General features: G+C 41.7%; 1 protein-coding gene across 1 annotated transcript; it reads left to right on the forward strand.

Moving 5' to 3' along the window:
* Positions 1-1,602: 1,602 nt before the first annotated feature.
* setmar (SET domain and mariner transposase fusion gene) lies at positions 1,603-4,726 on the forward strand. The gene is made up of 2 exons (XM_042088176.1): positions 1,603-1,879; positions 2,245-4,726. The coding sequence occupies exons 1-2, from the start codon at positions 1,754-1,756 to the stop codon at positions 3,052-3,054; spliced, it is 936 nt and encodes a 311-aa protein (XP_041944110.1). The 5' UTR covers positions 1,603-1,753; the 3' UTR covers positions 3,055-4,726.
* The last annotated feature ends 9,972 nt before the right edge of the window (positions 4,727-14,698 follow it).

Below are 14,698 nucleotides of genomic sequence, written 5' to 3' on the forward strand. Positions count from 1 at the left end.
TTACAAGTTCATTAGTTTGCAAGCAGTATCTATTAGTTGTGAATATATGTTTTCCACAGAAATATTCCGATGGAGTATGGCGTCTTTGAATGAGAACTGTGTAAATGTTTTGAAAAAGGATGTGAAAAATGAGTTAAACCAATGAAAATGTGTTAAATCATTTGCATGGTGAAGCTCAAGGTCAAGTGGATCCCAGTTTCACAAAGCGTATCAAAGCAATCGAGAAAAACTGTAACATGCCAGTTCAATTGACCAAGGTATTAGGATTTTCTCTTTTTTATTTTATTATGTATTATTTTATCTGTTAATTTTATGTGTTCCCCTTTATTTGTGTATGCATTTAAATTGAATGTCCCTTCCCTATTGCAAATTCTTCAGTTTGAGTCAACTCCTGTTTCAAATGACAAATTCACAATAAAAATGAAGTGACGACTTGTCCCAACATAAGGTGAGTGGGGAACTGGTTACTTTTAATGGACCAAGGAAGGAGTCACATGCCCTGCACTTGGCTATATATTTAAAGGAATTTATTGTAGAGTGGAGCTGTCTAAGCAATTTTTCTTTCTTGGCATAATTATGTGAGGACAGTATCACCATTTTTTGCAGTACTGGTCCTGTTCCCCAAACAATGTAAGAACTGAATCTCATCTGACCTTTAATAAATCACAGGCATGCGTAAAAGATGTGACTTAAATTCAAGGGTCAAATTCAACATGAAATATATAGTTGGGGCTTTTGTTCAGAGTCATACAGCTTGGTTGATTTTTATGTTGTGCTCCATCTATGTCTGGGGTTGCAGTATACCGGCTCATGTTGTTGATACTATGAAGGTCCATGGTTATCATACCATGTACGTATGTGTCATGTTATCGTGATAGAAAAATTGCAACTGAATGGACATTAAGTGGCCAAAAGAGGAAGCACATCAAACATGTTTGCCCATCTTTGAGAACACCATCCGCAACCATGTTTGCCCATCTTTGAGAACACCATCCGCAACCATTAGCTTATAAAATGTAGTATTGAAATCTGTGATTTCTGAATAAAACAAACAGACTCGCTCATGCAATATACCAATATGCATATGCAAGAAATACAATATTTTTTAAATAATAAATAATATAATAAATAAATACACTGCACTAGACTCTACTGCAAAAATGCAGTATTTTGGACATGAAACTGCATTGTATTGCTTTGGACTTCAGAAAAACTGTAAACGGCAGATTTTTGTCCTATAACTGCAGGTATTTTTATAAGGGGTAACCAGGATGTTTTCGGACATTTCATAATGCTGCAACCTATGTGTAAAAAAAAGCTCAATGTAACTGGAAGCCTAACATGTCCACACACAAAGCTTCTTATCATGGAGTGCAAGACTACACGGCCTAAAAGTAAAAGCAACAATTTCATAGGCTAGTGGCTGGTCAATCAACCTTCTCAAAGCTTTCAGACCGATTATGTAGAAGAGGGTATTCTGGTAGCCTAGGCCTACTACAGGTTCTCTTCAGATTGTCACATAACAAACAGGGTTATGTGTCTTTAACAAAAACACCAGCAGGGGGCGGGGCATGTGAATGTATCCCGGAAGAAATAGCAGTGTCAACTGAGGAGCCAGCATAGAGCTGCATGATGGAAAGGCCTGTCCTACAACTGCAACTTTAAACTTGGCAAGAAGCAACATTTCCCCCTTCTCGGAATATTACCCGTAACGTGAACCATTCACATAGTTACTGATGGATTGTTTTGCTAGATGGCGTCAGATAGCGCTAGGGATATGACAAATTCTTACAACCAAGATTTGAGCAATGGTCTCGAGAATGTCCCAGTTAGAATTGACTGCAGCGGTGTTGGTAAAGCGGAAATTCCCAACTTCCAGGTAATATTTCTGTTTCTTTCTTCCAATTTAATCTCTTGTAGGCAGGTTAGTAGGACAGGTAGACTGGTGAAGTGAGAAAGTAGCCTAGCATTATCTTTCACCACCAGATGGCAGCACATTTCTACGGTCTTCGTCTTGCTGGTCAGTAGGCCTATGGCGAGCCCTACTGGCAGAGTGTCACCATGTTCTGTTCTTGAAACACAGTGAATAACTGACTAATAGTTGTGCACGAACAAGGATAATACAAGCTGAGGTGTTTTCCTCTCCCCAGCCTACTAATTGTTGGACAGGTTTTGTGAAATTTGCTTCTCAGACAATCAGAAGTAGGCTAGACTGTGAATGTGCTATTTCCCCCTTTGCTTTAGTACACACCTGAAAATGTCCCAGGGCCTGGCTGCAGCAGTGACCCAACTGAGATCACCCTTCCTGGATGCCAGTGCCACACGCACTCCTGCCAGAGCGAGAAGTGCCAGTGTCTGCAGCGGTATGGTCCAGCATACAGCGACCAGCAGAGGCTACAGGGCCGTAGGGATGCGGAGAGTGGCTACTCCAGGCCTGTGTTCGAGTGCAACGCCCTGTGCGACTGCAGCGAAGACTGCTCCAACCGTGTGGTGCAGAGAGGAGTGGTTTTCAGACTGCGCGTGTTCCTCTCAGTGGACCGTGGGTGGGGTGTGCGCACTATGGACGCCATACCACACGGCGCCTTTGTGTGCGAGTATGCCGGCGAGGTGATTGGCTTGGAAGAGGCTCGGTCCAGGCAGCTCGCTCAAGGACCGGAGGACATGAATTACATCATTGCCGTGAGGGAGCATGCCGGTCAGGGTAATGCCAGGGAAACGTTCGTGGACCCCTTCTCCAGGGGCAACGTGGGACGCTTTATCAACCACTCGTGCCAGCCCAACCTCTTCATGGTACCAGTGCGTGTACATTCTATGGTGCCCCGATTGGCCCTGTTTGCTGTGCGGGACATTGTCCCTGATGAGGAATTGACATTTGATTACACTGGCAGGTACAACAATCAGGCTTCAGAGACCGCAAATTCTGACCAGAACCATCTGTCAGAGCAGAGCAACCAAGGAGAAAGTGTCAGTTCCCTGCAGAGGAAACCCTGTTACTGTGGAGCAGTGAACTGCACACGGTACCTACCTCTGGACATCACTGTTCTCCACAGTTAGAGAAGGACATTACTGAACATCACTGTTCCCCACAGTTAAAGAGGGGTCATCATTGTAGTCCACACAAGCACACTTCACATTCTACTTTGTTTTTCAAACCATGGCCCCAACTGTGCCAGTTACTTTATGAGTTTAGATAAAACTGTTCAGAAAGTTGAACTGTAGTTAATTAAATGAAGAAATGCTCAGATGTTTCTAGCATCTTGCAGATTGTCCTGCAGGACTGGAGCTTCGGCAGTACGAACGATATACTTTTTACATACCACCATCATGCGATCCAATTCCATATGCCATGCGTGGTGCCATGGGCTATTGATGCCAATCTCCCTAGCTGAGGGTTGCCTCCCTACTTCCCTCATTGGCCAGTGTCATCATGTTTATCCCAAGAGAGTATTGAGGAGAGATTTGCTTCAGAGATGTTTAAACATACCATACCTGCTGTGGTGAAGCCATTTTATTTTTGAAAAGAGGATGGGTATCCATCAGGTTTTACCTAGGTGACTTTTGTTGAGTGCTTATGAATATGGATTATGCATGGGAGGTTCAAGGCTATGCTGTAAATTGGTTGATTTCCGCTTGCTTGTCAGTTGTCAGTTTCAGATGCGCACTGGCCCTTTAAGATCATCATAGATCATTTGCACAGGGTCCATGTCTCGGGAGAGGCATGCAATTAAAAAGAGCCTGTGGGTGCGTCTATATAGGAACAGATCTCACTCCCCGGCCTCACAGAGGGGCAGACGCGACCCACTTCACCGTACGGCACTCTCAGATCGGGCCCCTCTCCTCAAAAAAGTGCCCCACATTCAGTCTAGACCTGCTTTCATCTTTCTCATTTTATTAATACCCACATTTGGGTTAATTAGTTCGGAGACCATGTTCCGGGCAGAATTGAGAGCGGAGCGGAGTGTCAGTCACGTTGACGAGAGGCAAGCAGAACGGAGCGAAGCGGAGTTTCATCCATCTCACACCAGAGCAGATGGGCCGCCTATATGTGAACTCTGTGAAATTCTTCGATGCTAAGAGATCCACCACAAGTTTTTCAGGGTGTAAATGAGCTGTATGCTCTTCAGCCCCAAGCAATGTCATGTCATGACACAGAAAAGACATTGTGTCCCAAGAATGTTGGAATGTGAAGTGACGGCACAAAATAAAACATACACATTTGTAAAGATTGAAAAAGCATACGCTTTATATATATAGTCGAAAGGGAACAAGTCATGTTTCTTGTGAATGCTTCGATAAAGAACCAAGTGTGATGCCATGGTAGTTTTAATCTTTTTCAGCAGTGCTTGCTATAATATTTCTTTTTTCACATTTCCTCCAGGTGGAATGGCCTCTGTCTATTTGAGAACCGTATGATAAAGATTGTCAGTGCTAATGCTAGTGCTAATCTCCTCTTTGACCTGCCAGCCATCGGCTCAAGTCCTCAGCTTTTCAGTGTGTCCTCCTGTAGCACACGAGAATGTTGGGACTGCCACGGAGGTCGAATGCTGTTTTTGTCTTATGACTCATGTGATTTGTACGCTCTCTCACAAGTCTCTATGGCAACAGAATAAGTGATATTGACTGTATACCCATCACAGTGTGCTGAAAGAGAGATGTGTTTTACTTTGAGTGTTACAGATCAGAATTGGAAATGTGGCATAAACATAAAGCAATCACCTGCCAAAGACTCTTCTCTCATGCCTTGCGGAAATTAGGCATTGCTGCAGGCCACTTAGTAGTGACTAACAAGGTTTATCTCACAATCATAATAAAACTTCATGTGTACCATATCTTAGAATGTCATAGAGAGTGAATTATGGAGTAATGAGTCCCAGGGGTGTAAAGATGGTTATGTAATCTAAAGTAAATGATCGAGTAGTTATGAGACAGGCAACTGTGGTTCACTTGGTGGCATCATCAGATAGATACGATGTCTTGGTATAAAAGTAGGGCAGTATTTTATTTAATCAGTGCCCTACAAGCCTCTATGTGTGTGTGTGTGTAGGCTACAGACCGTGGAGGATGTTATCAGATCAGTGGAATTTAAAGGAATATTGTGCTCTATTTTTTATGTTCCTTGGCTTCTTGAGACTACCAAGAGATTTCTCTCACCATAGATGAAGGAGAATAGAACAAGAGAATGTCACTGTGGCCTTGATAGAAATGTGTGTTTCAGTGGTGAATGTTCTTTGGATAACAGGGACATCATTTGGGAAAATGAAGATTTAAAGCATATTTCTCCAGGACGCTGCCAGTACAAACTTTTGCAGATATATTTGGCATTGTGTCATCATGAATGTTTTAATCCTTAATGATATGTACATGATGATACAGGTACAATTCCTTGCATTGATATATCACATTAGCAAAGGCTTTTATCCAAAGCAAGTGAAGAACAACATTCAAGCTACATTGCAATATAGGTTGTTTCACAATTAACTTTTTTAAATATCTGTATTTATGGTTATTTTGTTTAATCTATATCCGTTGAATGATAAAAACATGTTTCATGCCAACTGGTCATTGAAAATATTTAGATACTTCCAATTCTATGTTGGAGTGGACAAAGGGAAAAAAGGGTGTCAGTATGAGGCTAACTATTTGTAGTGTTTATTATTGTTCCTTGTGTTAACATAATTTACTGTAAGTAATTGACTGGTTGAGTAAGTTGAATCATCATATATACAGGACATTTTATAGCATATTTATCGAATATGTGTTGGAGTGGACAATTTGTCAGTTGGACAGTTTGACGGACGGAAAACATTAGTGGTTAGGTTTTTAAGTATGGTGATGTCATTTGTTGGTAGGTTGTTGCTTGATGCATATTTAGAGCATTTCCTCTGCTAAATAAGTTCAACCAGTTTAGCTATATTATTTATTTGTAATGTATGTTTGACGGAAATCAGGCCTATATTTCAGATATCCATCATTTTTTGTTAAAATGTTGATAATTCTGCCCTGTTTTTTACATAAATCCAATGCCCTAGTGTGATCCAGTTTTCTGCCCACAGTATATATACTCTTTTGATCCCATTTGGGAAACTTGGTCTCTGCATTTATCCCAATCCATGAATTAGTGAAACACACTCAGCACACAGTAAACACACAGTGAGGTGAAGCACACACTAATCCCAGCACAGTGAGCTGCCTGCAACAACAGCGGCGCTCGGGGAGCAGTGAGGGGTTAGGTGCCTTGCTCAAGGGCACTTCAGCCATGCCTACTGGTCGGGGTTCAAACCGGCAACCCTCCAGTAACAAGTCCGAAGCGCTAACCAGTAGGCCACAGCTGCCCCACAGTAAAGTTTTGTTAATATGATGTGTTTAAGTGGTGTCGTTTAAAAATAAAACATCATTTTTTAGGTGCTACTAAGTCTAGCTAGTAATAATACCCCACAATTATCCACCATAATCACATAATTTGAGATACACAGACGTGTAAGTAGAGAATAATAAGGCCGTAATTACCCTGATTGTGAAACTACTCTCATGGTGACTGACATTGTGGAGGAGGTAATGTTACTATAGGTTACAGTATTACCAAGCTAATCAAAATAGTCCTGTGGGAGCTCAAACAGATTCTATGAATTTAAAAAGTATGGCTGTTGTGTCAACAGCAGTTACCTATTAAAGAAATTTACAGCACTTCAGTTAATGCATCTCTGAATTTCGGGACAGCACCGCAGAATCTCATGCCACATATTTTGACTGATTTACACAGAGTGGTTTGGTGTTTTGATAGACTGACCAGTCTGGCTATGGGATATGGAATCAGGAAGTGTGCCATGTTAGAAATGGAACATGTCTCTGATGAGGAAACAGGTGCTGTTAGCTCCATTGCTACTGACAGTCCAGCGCTGAAATTAGAAAGGACAGAGTGTGACCACCCAGATGTGAGCCGTGCTGTCAGAGCCACAGCTGGCCTGGCGTCTCCACTGATTACCTCTCTGAGAGATATTATATTTAGAGGTTTTCTTGTTATAGCTTGTAGACATCATGGCATGACTGTTTGATTGTTGAGATGGAAGTAGCCCAGCCTCTGTACAGAATAGTCTTTTTCTTTTTCTCTGTGCACCTTCTTTATTTTAAATGCATGAAATCACAAATAATAGCACAGTAATAAAGTAAAGGTTCCTTGGCTTAGGGGAAGTCTTCTTGGACAAGGAAGTTTACAGGAAGACATTATTTGAACTCTGTCTCTGATAAGTGACTTAATCTAATACTATTGTTATAAATCAGTGTTCAGACTTTGGGATTTTCATGACCTTCATATTTTAAAGATGTCTTGACCTTTGGGTTATGGTCACATGATCGCGTATGGTCGCGTGGATGAACCAAGGTAATGCCTTTAAGAGCACTATGCTAAACTTCGGGGAAGACGTGCCAAGAAAAGGGTGGAGGAGAATGACATTTTCCACAAAGCTAACATAAGTTTGCAGTTTTCATAAGCAGAGTGATTGTAGTACTATTAAGTATATATAGAGAAAAGTATTATTGATATCATGGTGCTACTCACAGTCTTCTAAAAGTGCAGAGGGGTTTTTTGACTGTGCGTTTGAATAATGTTCTATCAGAGTGGGCCCAATCCAGCTATATAATGAACTTCAATGCACCAATGAAGACAGATGGTGTTTGCAGTGTTGGAAGCCAATAACTGATCTTGATGACCTGAATCTGTTCTTGAATCTGTGAATCTAAAACATGCAGCCCAGCTAAATGTAGTTTGTGATGTGAACTTGCAATGCTTTGAACATTTTGAAATCACTGGAGTAAAATCGTGTTAATGAAATAGGCACCCTAAACATGATTTAATGCCTACAGTATATGAAATATGCATTTTATGAATACAATAAACTGGGTTCCTCTGTCTTGATTTGGGACATGTGGTCTATGTGCAGAGAGGAGTTTTGCAATGATTAACCCAGATCATATCCTCTTGCACAAGAGCCAAGTCTTACCTTATCAGTCCCTTTTGGCTGGGAATTGTCAAGTATCCATTTCATGACCCAGTTATGCTCTTAGCTAGAAATATCAGTTCTAGTCTTCTTCTGTCACCAGGAACTGTGCTGAGTCAGATGTTTCTCAGTCAATACTTTGGAAAACAATGGAGCATCTCTTCAGTGAAGTGAGAAAATGCCCTATGTCTTCCCTTTTCACCTGGCTGGTCTCAAAATAACCTCTGGTGTGCTCTCTGTGGCTGTACTAAGCTGTCAGCAATCCCATTATTGACGCTTTCATCACTGTAGGGCCACTTTACCGAATGAGATCAGAAGACCAATAATGTGAGGGCCATTTGCATCAATCAAACAGTTATTTATTTATATATTATTTATATTATTAATACTAATAGTAATAATCAAACAGGCCATCATTGTCAGCTCATTCATTTTCGGATTTCTGCACCTCTTTTCCTGTTTAGCCCAAGGTCCTCACAGGCCGGGGCTGTGTGGCTTGACTGCTCATAACTAGATTAACTGAACTTGGAGAGATTACTTGGCCTGCACCAGAAGGTTTGAAATATGCACTCTGCTTCACTGGTTGGTTTTGGGCCATTCTGTCTAGTAGTAGACAGAGCTGAGCATGACATGGCAGAGCTGAGGCGCGTGCAAGGGGAACTCAACGTCAAGCTGAAGGAGGCTAACGAGGACTACAGAAGGAAGGTGGAACAGAAGTTGCAGGAAAACAACTTGAAGGAGGCATGGGATGGCATGAAGATTATCACTGGCCTGAAGAAGAGCAGCAGCTCTGTGGAGGGGGACCTGGACAGGGCGAACCAGTTGAACCACTTCTACAACAGGTTTGACTGCCCTGCTCCAGCTCCAATGGCGGTGGTCTGTCCACCACCCCCGGCTGACAGACACTACTCTTGTTTGCGTGCCTGCCCTACCCCCACCTCCCAGACTCCCAGTCTATCCAGCTCTGCATCCCGGTGACACCCAACGACCTAAGCCACCATCACCTCACGCCCTGCCCCCGCCTGACGCCTCCTTGCCTGTGCCTGTTGAGGTGTCCGGCTGGCAGCCTTGATAGGGACATCAAGGAGGTGGTCATCCCCCAGCCCCCACCCCCACACCCCCTCAATACCTGTGCAACACTCACCTCCATCATCACAGGCTATCGTACCCCCACCATCACTGGATATTGCACCCCTCCCCCACATGGCGATCACAAACAATGAGGGATCACGGGCCTCTTCACTCCCTCCATGTTTGGATACTGTCTGTCCACTAGCCACTTTTTACCACTGTCTTTCTGCCTCACTGTTTGCGTGCTATATTAGCACATTAGCACATATACATAACCCCTCCCTCCATGCCACAGACGAACTGTGGCCACACTTATACCTTTTCTTAAAATAGTTATATATATAGATATATAGATATATAGACTTATTTTTGTACTGTTGCACTGTTGGACTTACTCATTTGCACTATCACCATGACCACTATCACCATTGCACTATCACTGTGACACTCACTCACACAGAGCACCTTACCTTACCTTACTATGCACAGAGAATCACAGGCTCAGTCCCTGCCTCAGTCATTGCAAGCGCCTCTTGATTGATTAATCACCACTTTGTGGATACTGTTTTTAGAATTGATTTAGATTAAGTGTTAGTTAGTATAATTTGTATTTTAGTATATTTAGTATATTCTTTATCTACTACTGTCCTTATTGCTTAGTTGTGTTTTTATATTATATACTTTTAATTACTTGTTGACTCTGCTGTTAATGAATGTGTGTGTGTGTTGTCTGTATGCTACTGAGACCTTGAATTTCCCCTGGGGATCAATAAAGTATCTATCTATCTATCTATCTATCTATCTATCTGATATCTATCTATCTATCTATCTATCTGACATATGAATCAGACCACCACTCTGTGGCTGACACTTCATCATTTCCCTCATGTACTTAATCCATATATTTGTCATACTACCACAGAACGTGATTGTGGCGGAAGTATAAAACTCAGTACACTTTGCTTAAACAGAATGACTGGATCTACACTAGCCTGAGGATAAGATATAGCACAATATATAAAAGAGCACAATATATAACATATATGTTTCACTAGTTGTACACTGTTAAAACTGTATGTGGCAAATAATTATCTCTGAATCTAAAAAGTCATTCAAATCAGTTTTTTTTATGTAGATTAACTTACATTGTGTGTGTGTGTGTGTGTATAGTATGTATGAGTTTTAGTTTTACACCCTGCCTGTGAGAAGAATCCCTCATCTAAGTAACAACCCAAGAGAATGTAGGAGACACATTTCCATGGTTACCAGCACATGGAGTAGGCTGCTAAAGAAGCATTGAGTAATATTACACTCCCAAGATGGTAGACTACCACTGTACCAGAGGCAAACTTGAATAATGTCAATACATTTTTTAAAACAGATTTTTTTATTTACAGACTGGATATATTTTGACATGAAAAGTGAAAAGAACAGTGTATTTCTTACACCCCTATACGCACATTTATCAGTCATGGTTACTGAATGTGCGATGCCTGTTCCCTTTGCACAAAGATTCACATTAAAGATAACAGAGGCAGGCGGAAGGCAAACACTGCAGCTGGCATAATGGTGGTTTTAGTACCATTAGGGTGCCAGTGGAACTGGGAACAGCAACCAGGGACAATAATTAGGAGACCACAGCAGTTGAACTAATAGGCACGTTTCCACTGGGAAAAGCAAACCTATTACGGCTGCATAATTGTATTTTATTTTTAGTGAGGTAGAACTCTTAGCCTGCAGGGCAGAGAGGCAGTGCCCATTATTTTGACTGCAGGGCAGAGGTGAGGGTGTCGCTCTTCGACACCTGCACCTGTAAAGTACAGGAGGATAAATGAACTCCCAGGTGTCTTACCTGCACAAAATGTGCTTTGTCATGTTCAGATCAGATCACATGTAAAAAAATGACATCTTGGTAACATGATTCGGCTTAAATTAGAAACGTCATGTCCATATGAAATCCTTTGACAATGGCCAATGGCAGCAACTATCCTGTGGGAACTATCCTGTGGGATCTGATCTGATCTGTTGCATTGTCATCAGATAGCCTCTGGCTACACTTTCATGAGAAGGTGCTATTTTGGTGGTGGGGTGGGCTGAAAGTCTACTGTAATAAATCCTTGTTCTTCCATATGTACCTCCACACAGGACGAGTCCAAGTGACTGTGGCAGGGGGAGTGTTTGGCTTCTCCTTTGGATCTAGTGCCAGAGAGGACAGGTGGTTTATGGCCTGTCACATCACTGCCTTGGCTTGCCTTATCTTTCTGATTAAAACAGTAGCCTCTTTCCCTCTCTCTCTCTCTCTCCCTCCCTTTCTCACTCATTCTTTTTCTCTCCCACTCTCACTCACTGTCACACACACGGTCACACACACAAACAAAAATTCTGACCTTCAGAGATGCATTTATTTTCATGATGCGGAAATGCAGTTGCTATTTTATATTCCTCTGTATGAAACGTGGGTGCTTTAGTACAGTACGTTGCACATTTGGATTTGAGTCACAGAGTAACTACTAGAGTAACAAGTGCATTTAATGTGTCCACGGGCACCATCAGACTGATGATCATCTGGAATACATTAATTACATTGTGTGAAATGTTGTTCTTGCTCAAACAGGAAGACTATTATTTCCATCATCATCCCACCTCAGCTACTGTAGCCTACATCCATGCTACAGCCTGGAGCCAGTACAATGCCATGGGCCTGCTTCCCACTCTGTGTAGTTAGCATTCCGCTAGCCTGTGTGTGCATGCGCTAATATCCCCTCTGTGTAGGGGAATTGGAATGACCGGCCGGGCTCCCCTGGCAGGGTCAGGGGCACATTCCTCTCGTGGCAGTGCTGCCACTGCAGCTTTCGGCCAGTGTGGGAGAGTAGGCTCTAATCCAGAATGCATCGCTACGGTGACACGGGTACAACAGAAGTAATGGCAGAATGGACTCTTGGGCACATAGTACTCTCTCTGGCAGTAGCCGAGGGTTAGTGAGGGATCGGTGGGGTTTTTGTTGTTGTTTTTTTTTTTAATGGAGGAGGTACTGTAACCTCAGTGCCCTTACCCTCATCCCCAGGAATGTGGTCTGAACAGGAGGGAGGACAAGTGCGGGTGTTTACCACAAGAGCCAAACAAGCCTGGGGCGGCACCACTAATCACTGGACAGACGGGCTTTAAAGCCAGACTCTCTTTGTGTAATATGATATTTACTGTATCAAGTGTGTTGTTTTTTCAGTCAGCCAACAGACAAAAAAAGTGGATGTTCTCTGTATATGAACATCTCTGAATCTGAAAATGTTTGCACATTTGATGAATGATGAGAAATGATGCTTACCTTAACAGTGCTCCAGAATCGCAGGGTTGCATGCATGTCTGAAATTACACTGAATATGATCACGCCCCTTCTACATTTTTATGTGGTCTTCCACACACACACACACACACACACACACACACACACACACACACACACACACACCCTTTACCAAGGCCTGAGATGCTCTTCTGATCAAAGTAGAGTACCGCCTGGCCTTTTAGTGTAAATTAGCCCATGAGTACCAGCTGGGATGAGAGAGGGTTTTAAAAAGAGAGGAAAAAAATACCTCACATATATTTGCATCTCAGAAATGGGTGAGGGAGCCATTTAGGATACAATTGTGAAGAGAGAGGCGGGTCTCACGAGAACAATAAAAGCACCTTTGTTTCCACACCGAATATCTGCTGCTCTTCCGAAAATCTATTTCTCCTCTAAATTAGCCACAGCTCACAACAAAATGATTTGCTGCAAATAGTGTTTTTGAATGTGTTCTTAGAGGACTGGAAAAAAAAAATACAACCTGTTTGTGAATGTTTGTCCTACATGCTGTTGTATAATTGTCAAATGTTTCCTAAGCACTGTGACACCACTCAGTTGAACTGCCACCATATCAGCCTCTTCAAGTGCAACCACTTGTTTGCATGAGAGGTGTTAACAGTAACAGCTGGCATCTGTTCTTACCCACTGTATTTTCATGGCAAGGCCACAGTGCCTCTGTTAGTCCCTAACACATTTACTTATTAGTGTAATGCATTGTCCATGTTCCTTATCCATAATCCATAATCAGACTTCACCTGGTTTTACAAAATGATGACATATACAGTATACTACTCTACTGTAAACAGACAAGAGGTTTGTGCACTGAAAAAACAGCTCTCCAAAGAGAGGAATCCAGCAGACATACTGTATGTGGCATTCAGATCTCCTCTGTTTCTTCTCTGAGAAAACCGAAATGAATAATGTTTCAATTAAGGTCTAACGGCGGTGGGCACAAACTAGTTTGGCCTTTTCATCAGGGAATGGTCTTAGGTTGGGCTACATATTCCTATTCAAGTCCATGCCAATGCCATCACTGAATGTGTTCCATTTCTAATGATTGAAAAACCAGAGCGTTCACGCTCTCTTTACTGGGCCAGATGCTAAAAAAGTAGATCACCCAGTTGGTTTATGGGTCAAAGTTGTACAAAGTTGAAATACATGCAATGAATGCAACCTCTGTTGACTTCTGATATTCTGAATTATTCATTATTGTGTCCTAGTAAAAACACCAATTATTATGAATTATGGATGAGATAAATAAATGCAATAAATTAATAACAATAATATTTTTTTTCTGAGATCACACTTTTAATCAGATCCAGTTTAGTGTGTACATATGAGTATGTAAATCTCAAGTGCTAACCTGTCAATCTGCTTTGAATGTCCTCAGTAGCTTCTCAGGGCAAGGTCAAATTGCAGAAACATGACAACATGAGTGGATTTAAGTCCAATCAATGTCGTGTTAACATAATTTCCTGTAAATATTCTCTGAGATTATGTATAATTCTTTGACGCAAAGTCTAGATTGGCTCAATTCTGTATGGTAATCCTGCCATTATATTTCTCAGTGGGAAACACAGGCAATCATTATAGCAATAATAGGAGTCTGACTTAGCTGACCATGTTGACATTTGTGATAAAGGGCCTAAAATGACCATCTTCAGTAGCCTAAATGGCAACGTTGACATGCTCAGCTGGGGATCTGCAATCTCAATTATGTTGAATTCCTCCTGTTTTTGACAGCAAGGCCATTGTACAAAATGTTGAGCATGAGTGCAGCATTGTCTATGATCCCCTCTGTGTGTGTGTGTGTGTGTGTGTGTGTGTGTGTGTGTGTGTGTGTGTGTGTGTTTCTGAGTTCAGCCCCTCTTAACTAAGAACCTTGAGTTTCAGTTCCATCACTGAATCTAATAGTATCATGTTGTTAGGAAGTAGCTTTAATAATATATATATATATATATTAATACAGGGATAAAATAAAAATTACTCTTTGTATTACTGTTTCTATACTGTTTACATTTATATAGGATATAGTATTGAACAATTCCATAGGCTATCCCAGAACAATGGACATTGATATAGGTGTCTCAAAATTAGCCAAAGAGGATGGACTGGAGTAAATCTCAAGAGCAATGCAACAAGAAAGACATATATAACAATAACAATTAAGCTGTTTGAATATTTCTAAATTGACATCAAGAATGGGCGACAAGCCTACATCTCCCAGAAACCATCACTGATTTATATGCAGCAGAAAAAGAAGGCGGATCTTTACTGCTCATGTGGAGGC

The sequence above is a fragment of the Alosa sapidissima genome, chromosome 4 (genome assembly GCF_018492685.1).
Source record: "Alosa sapidissima isolate fAloSap1 chromosome 4, fAloSap1.pri, whole genome shotgun sequence".
NCBI lineage: Eukaryota > Metazoa > Chordata > Actinopteri > Clupeiformes > Clupeidae > Alosa > Alosa sapidissima.

Excerpts from the sequence above, each read along its gene's own strand:
- setmar (XM_042088176.1), top strand. The coding sequence starts at position 1,754 with ATGGCGTCAGATAGCGCTAGGGATATGACAAATTCTTACAACCAAGAT. Across the intron at positions 1,880-2,244 it reads CGGAAATTCCCAACTTCCAG|TACACACCTGAAAATGTCCC; the intron begins GTAATATTTCTG and ends CCTTTGCTTTAG.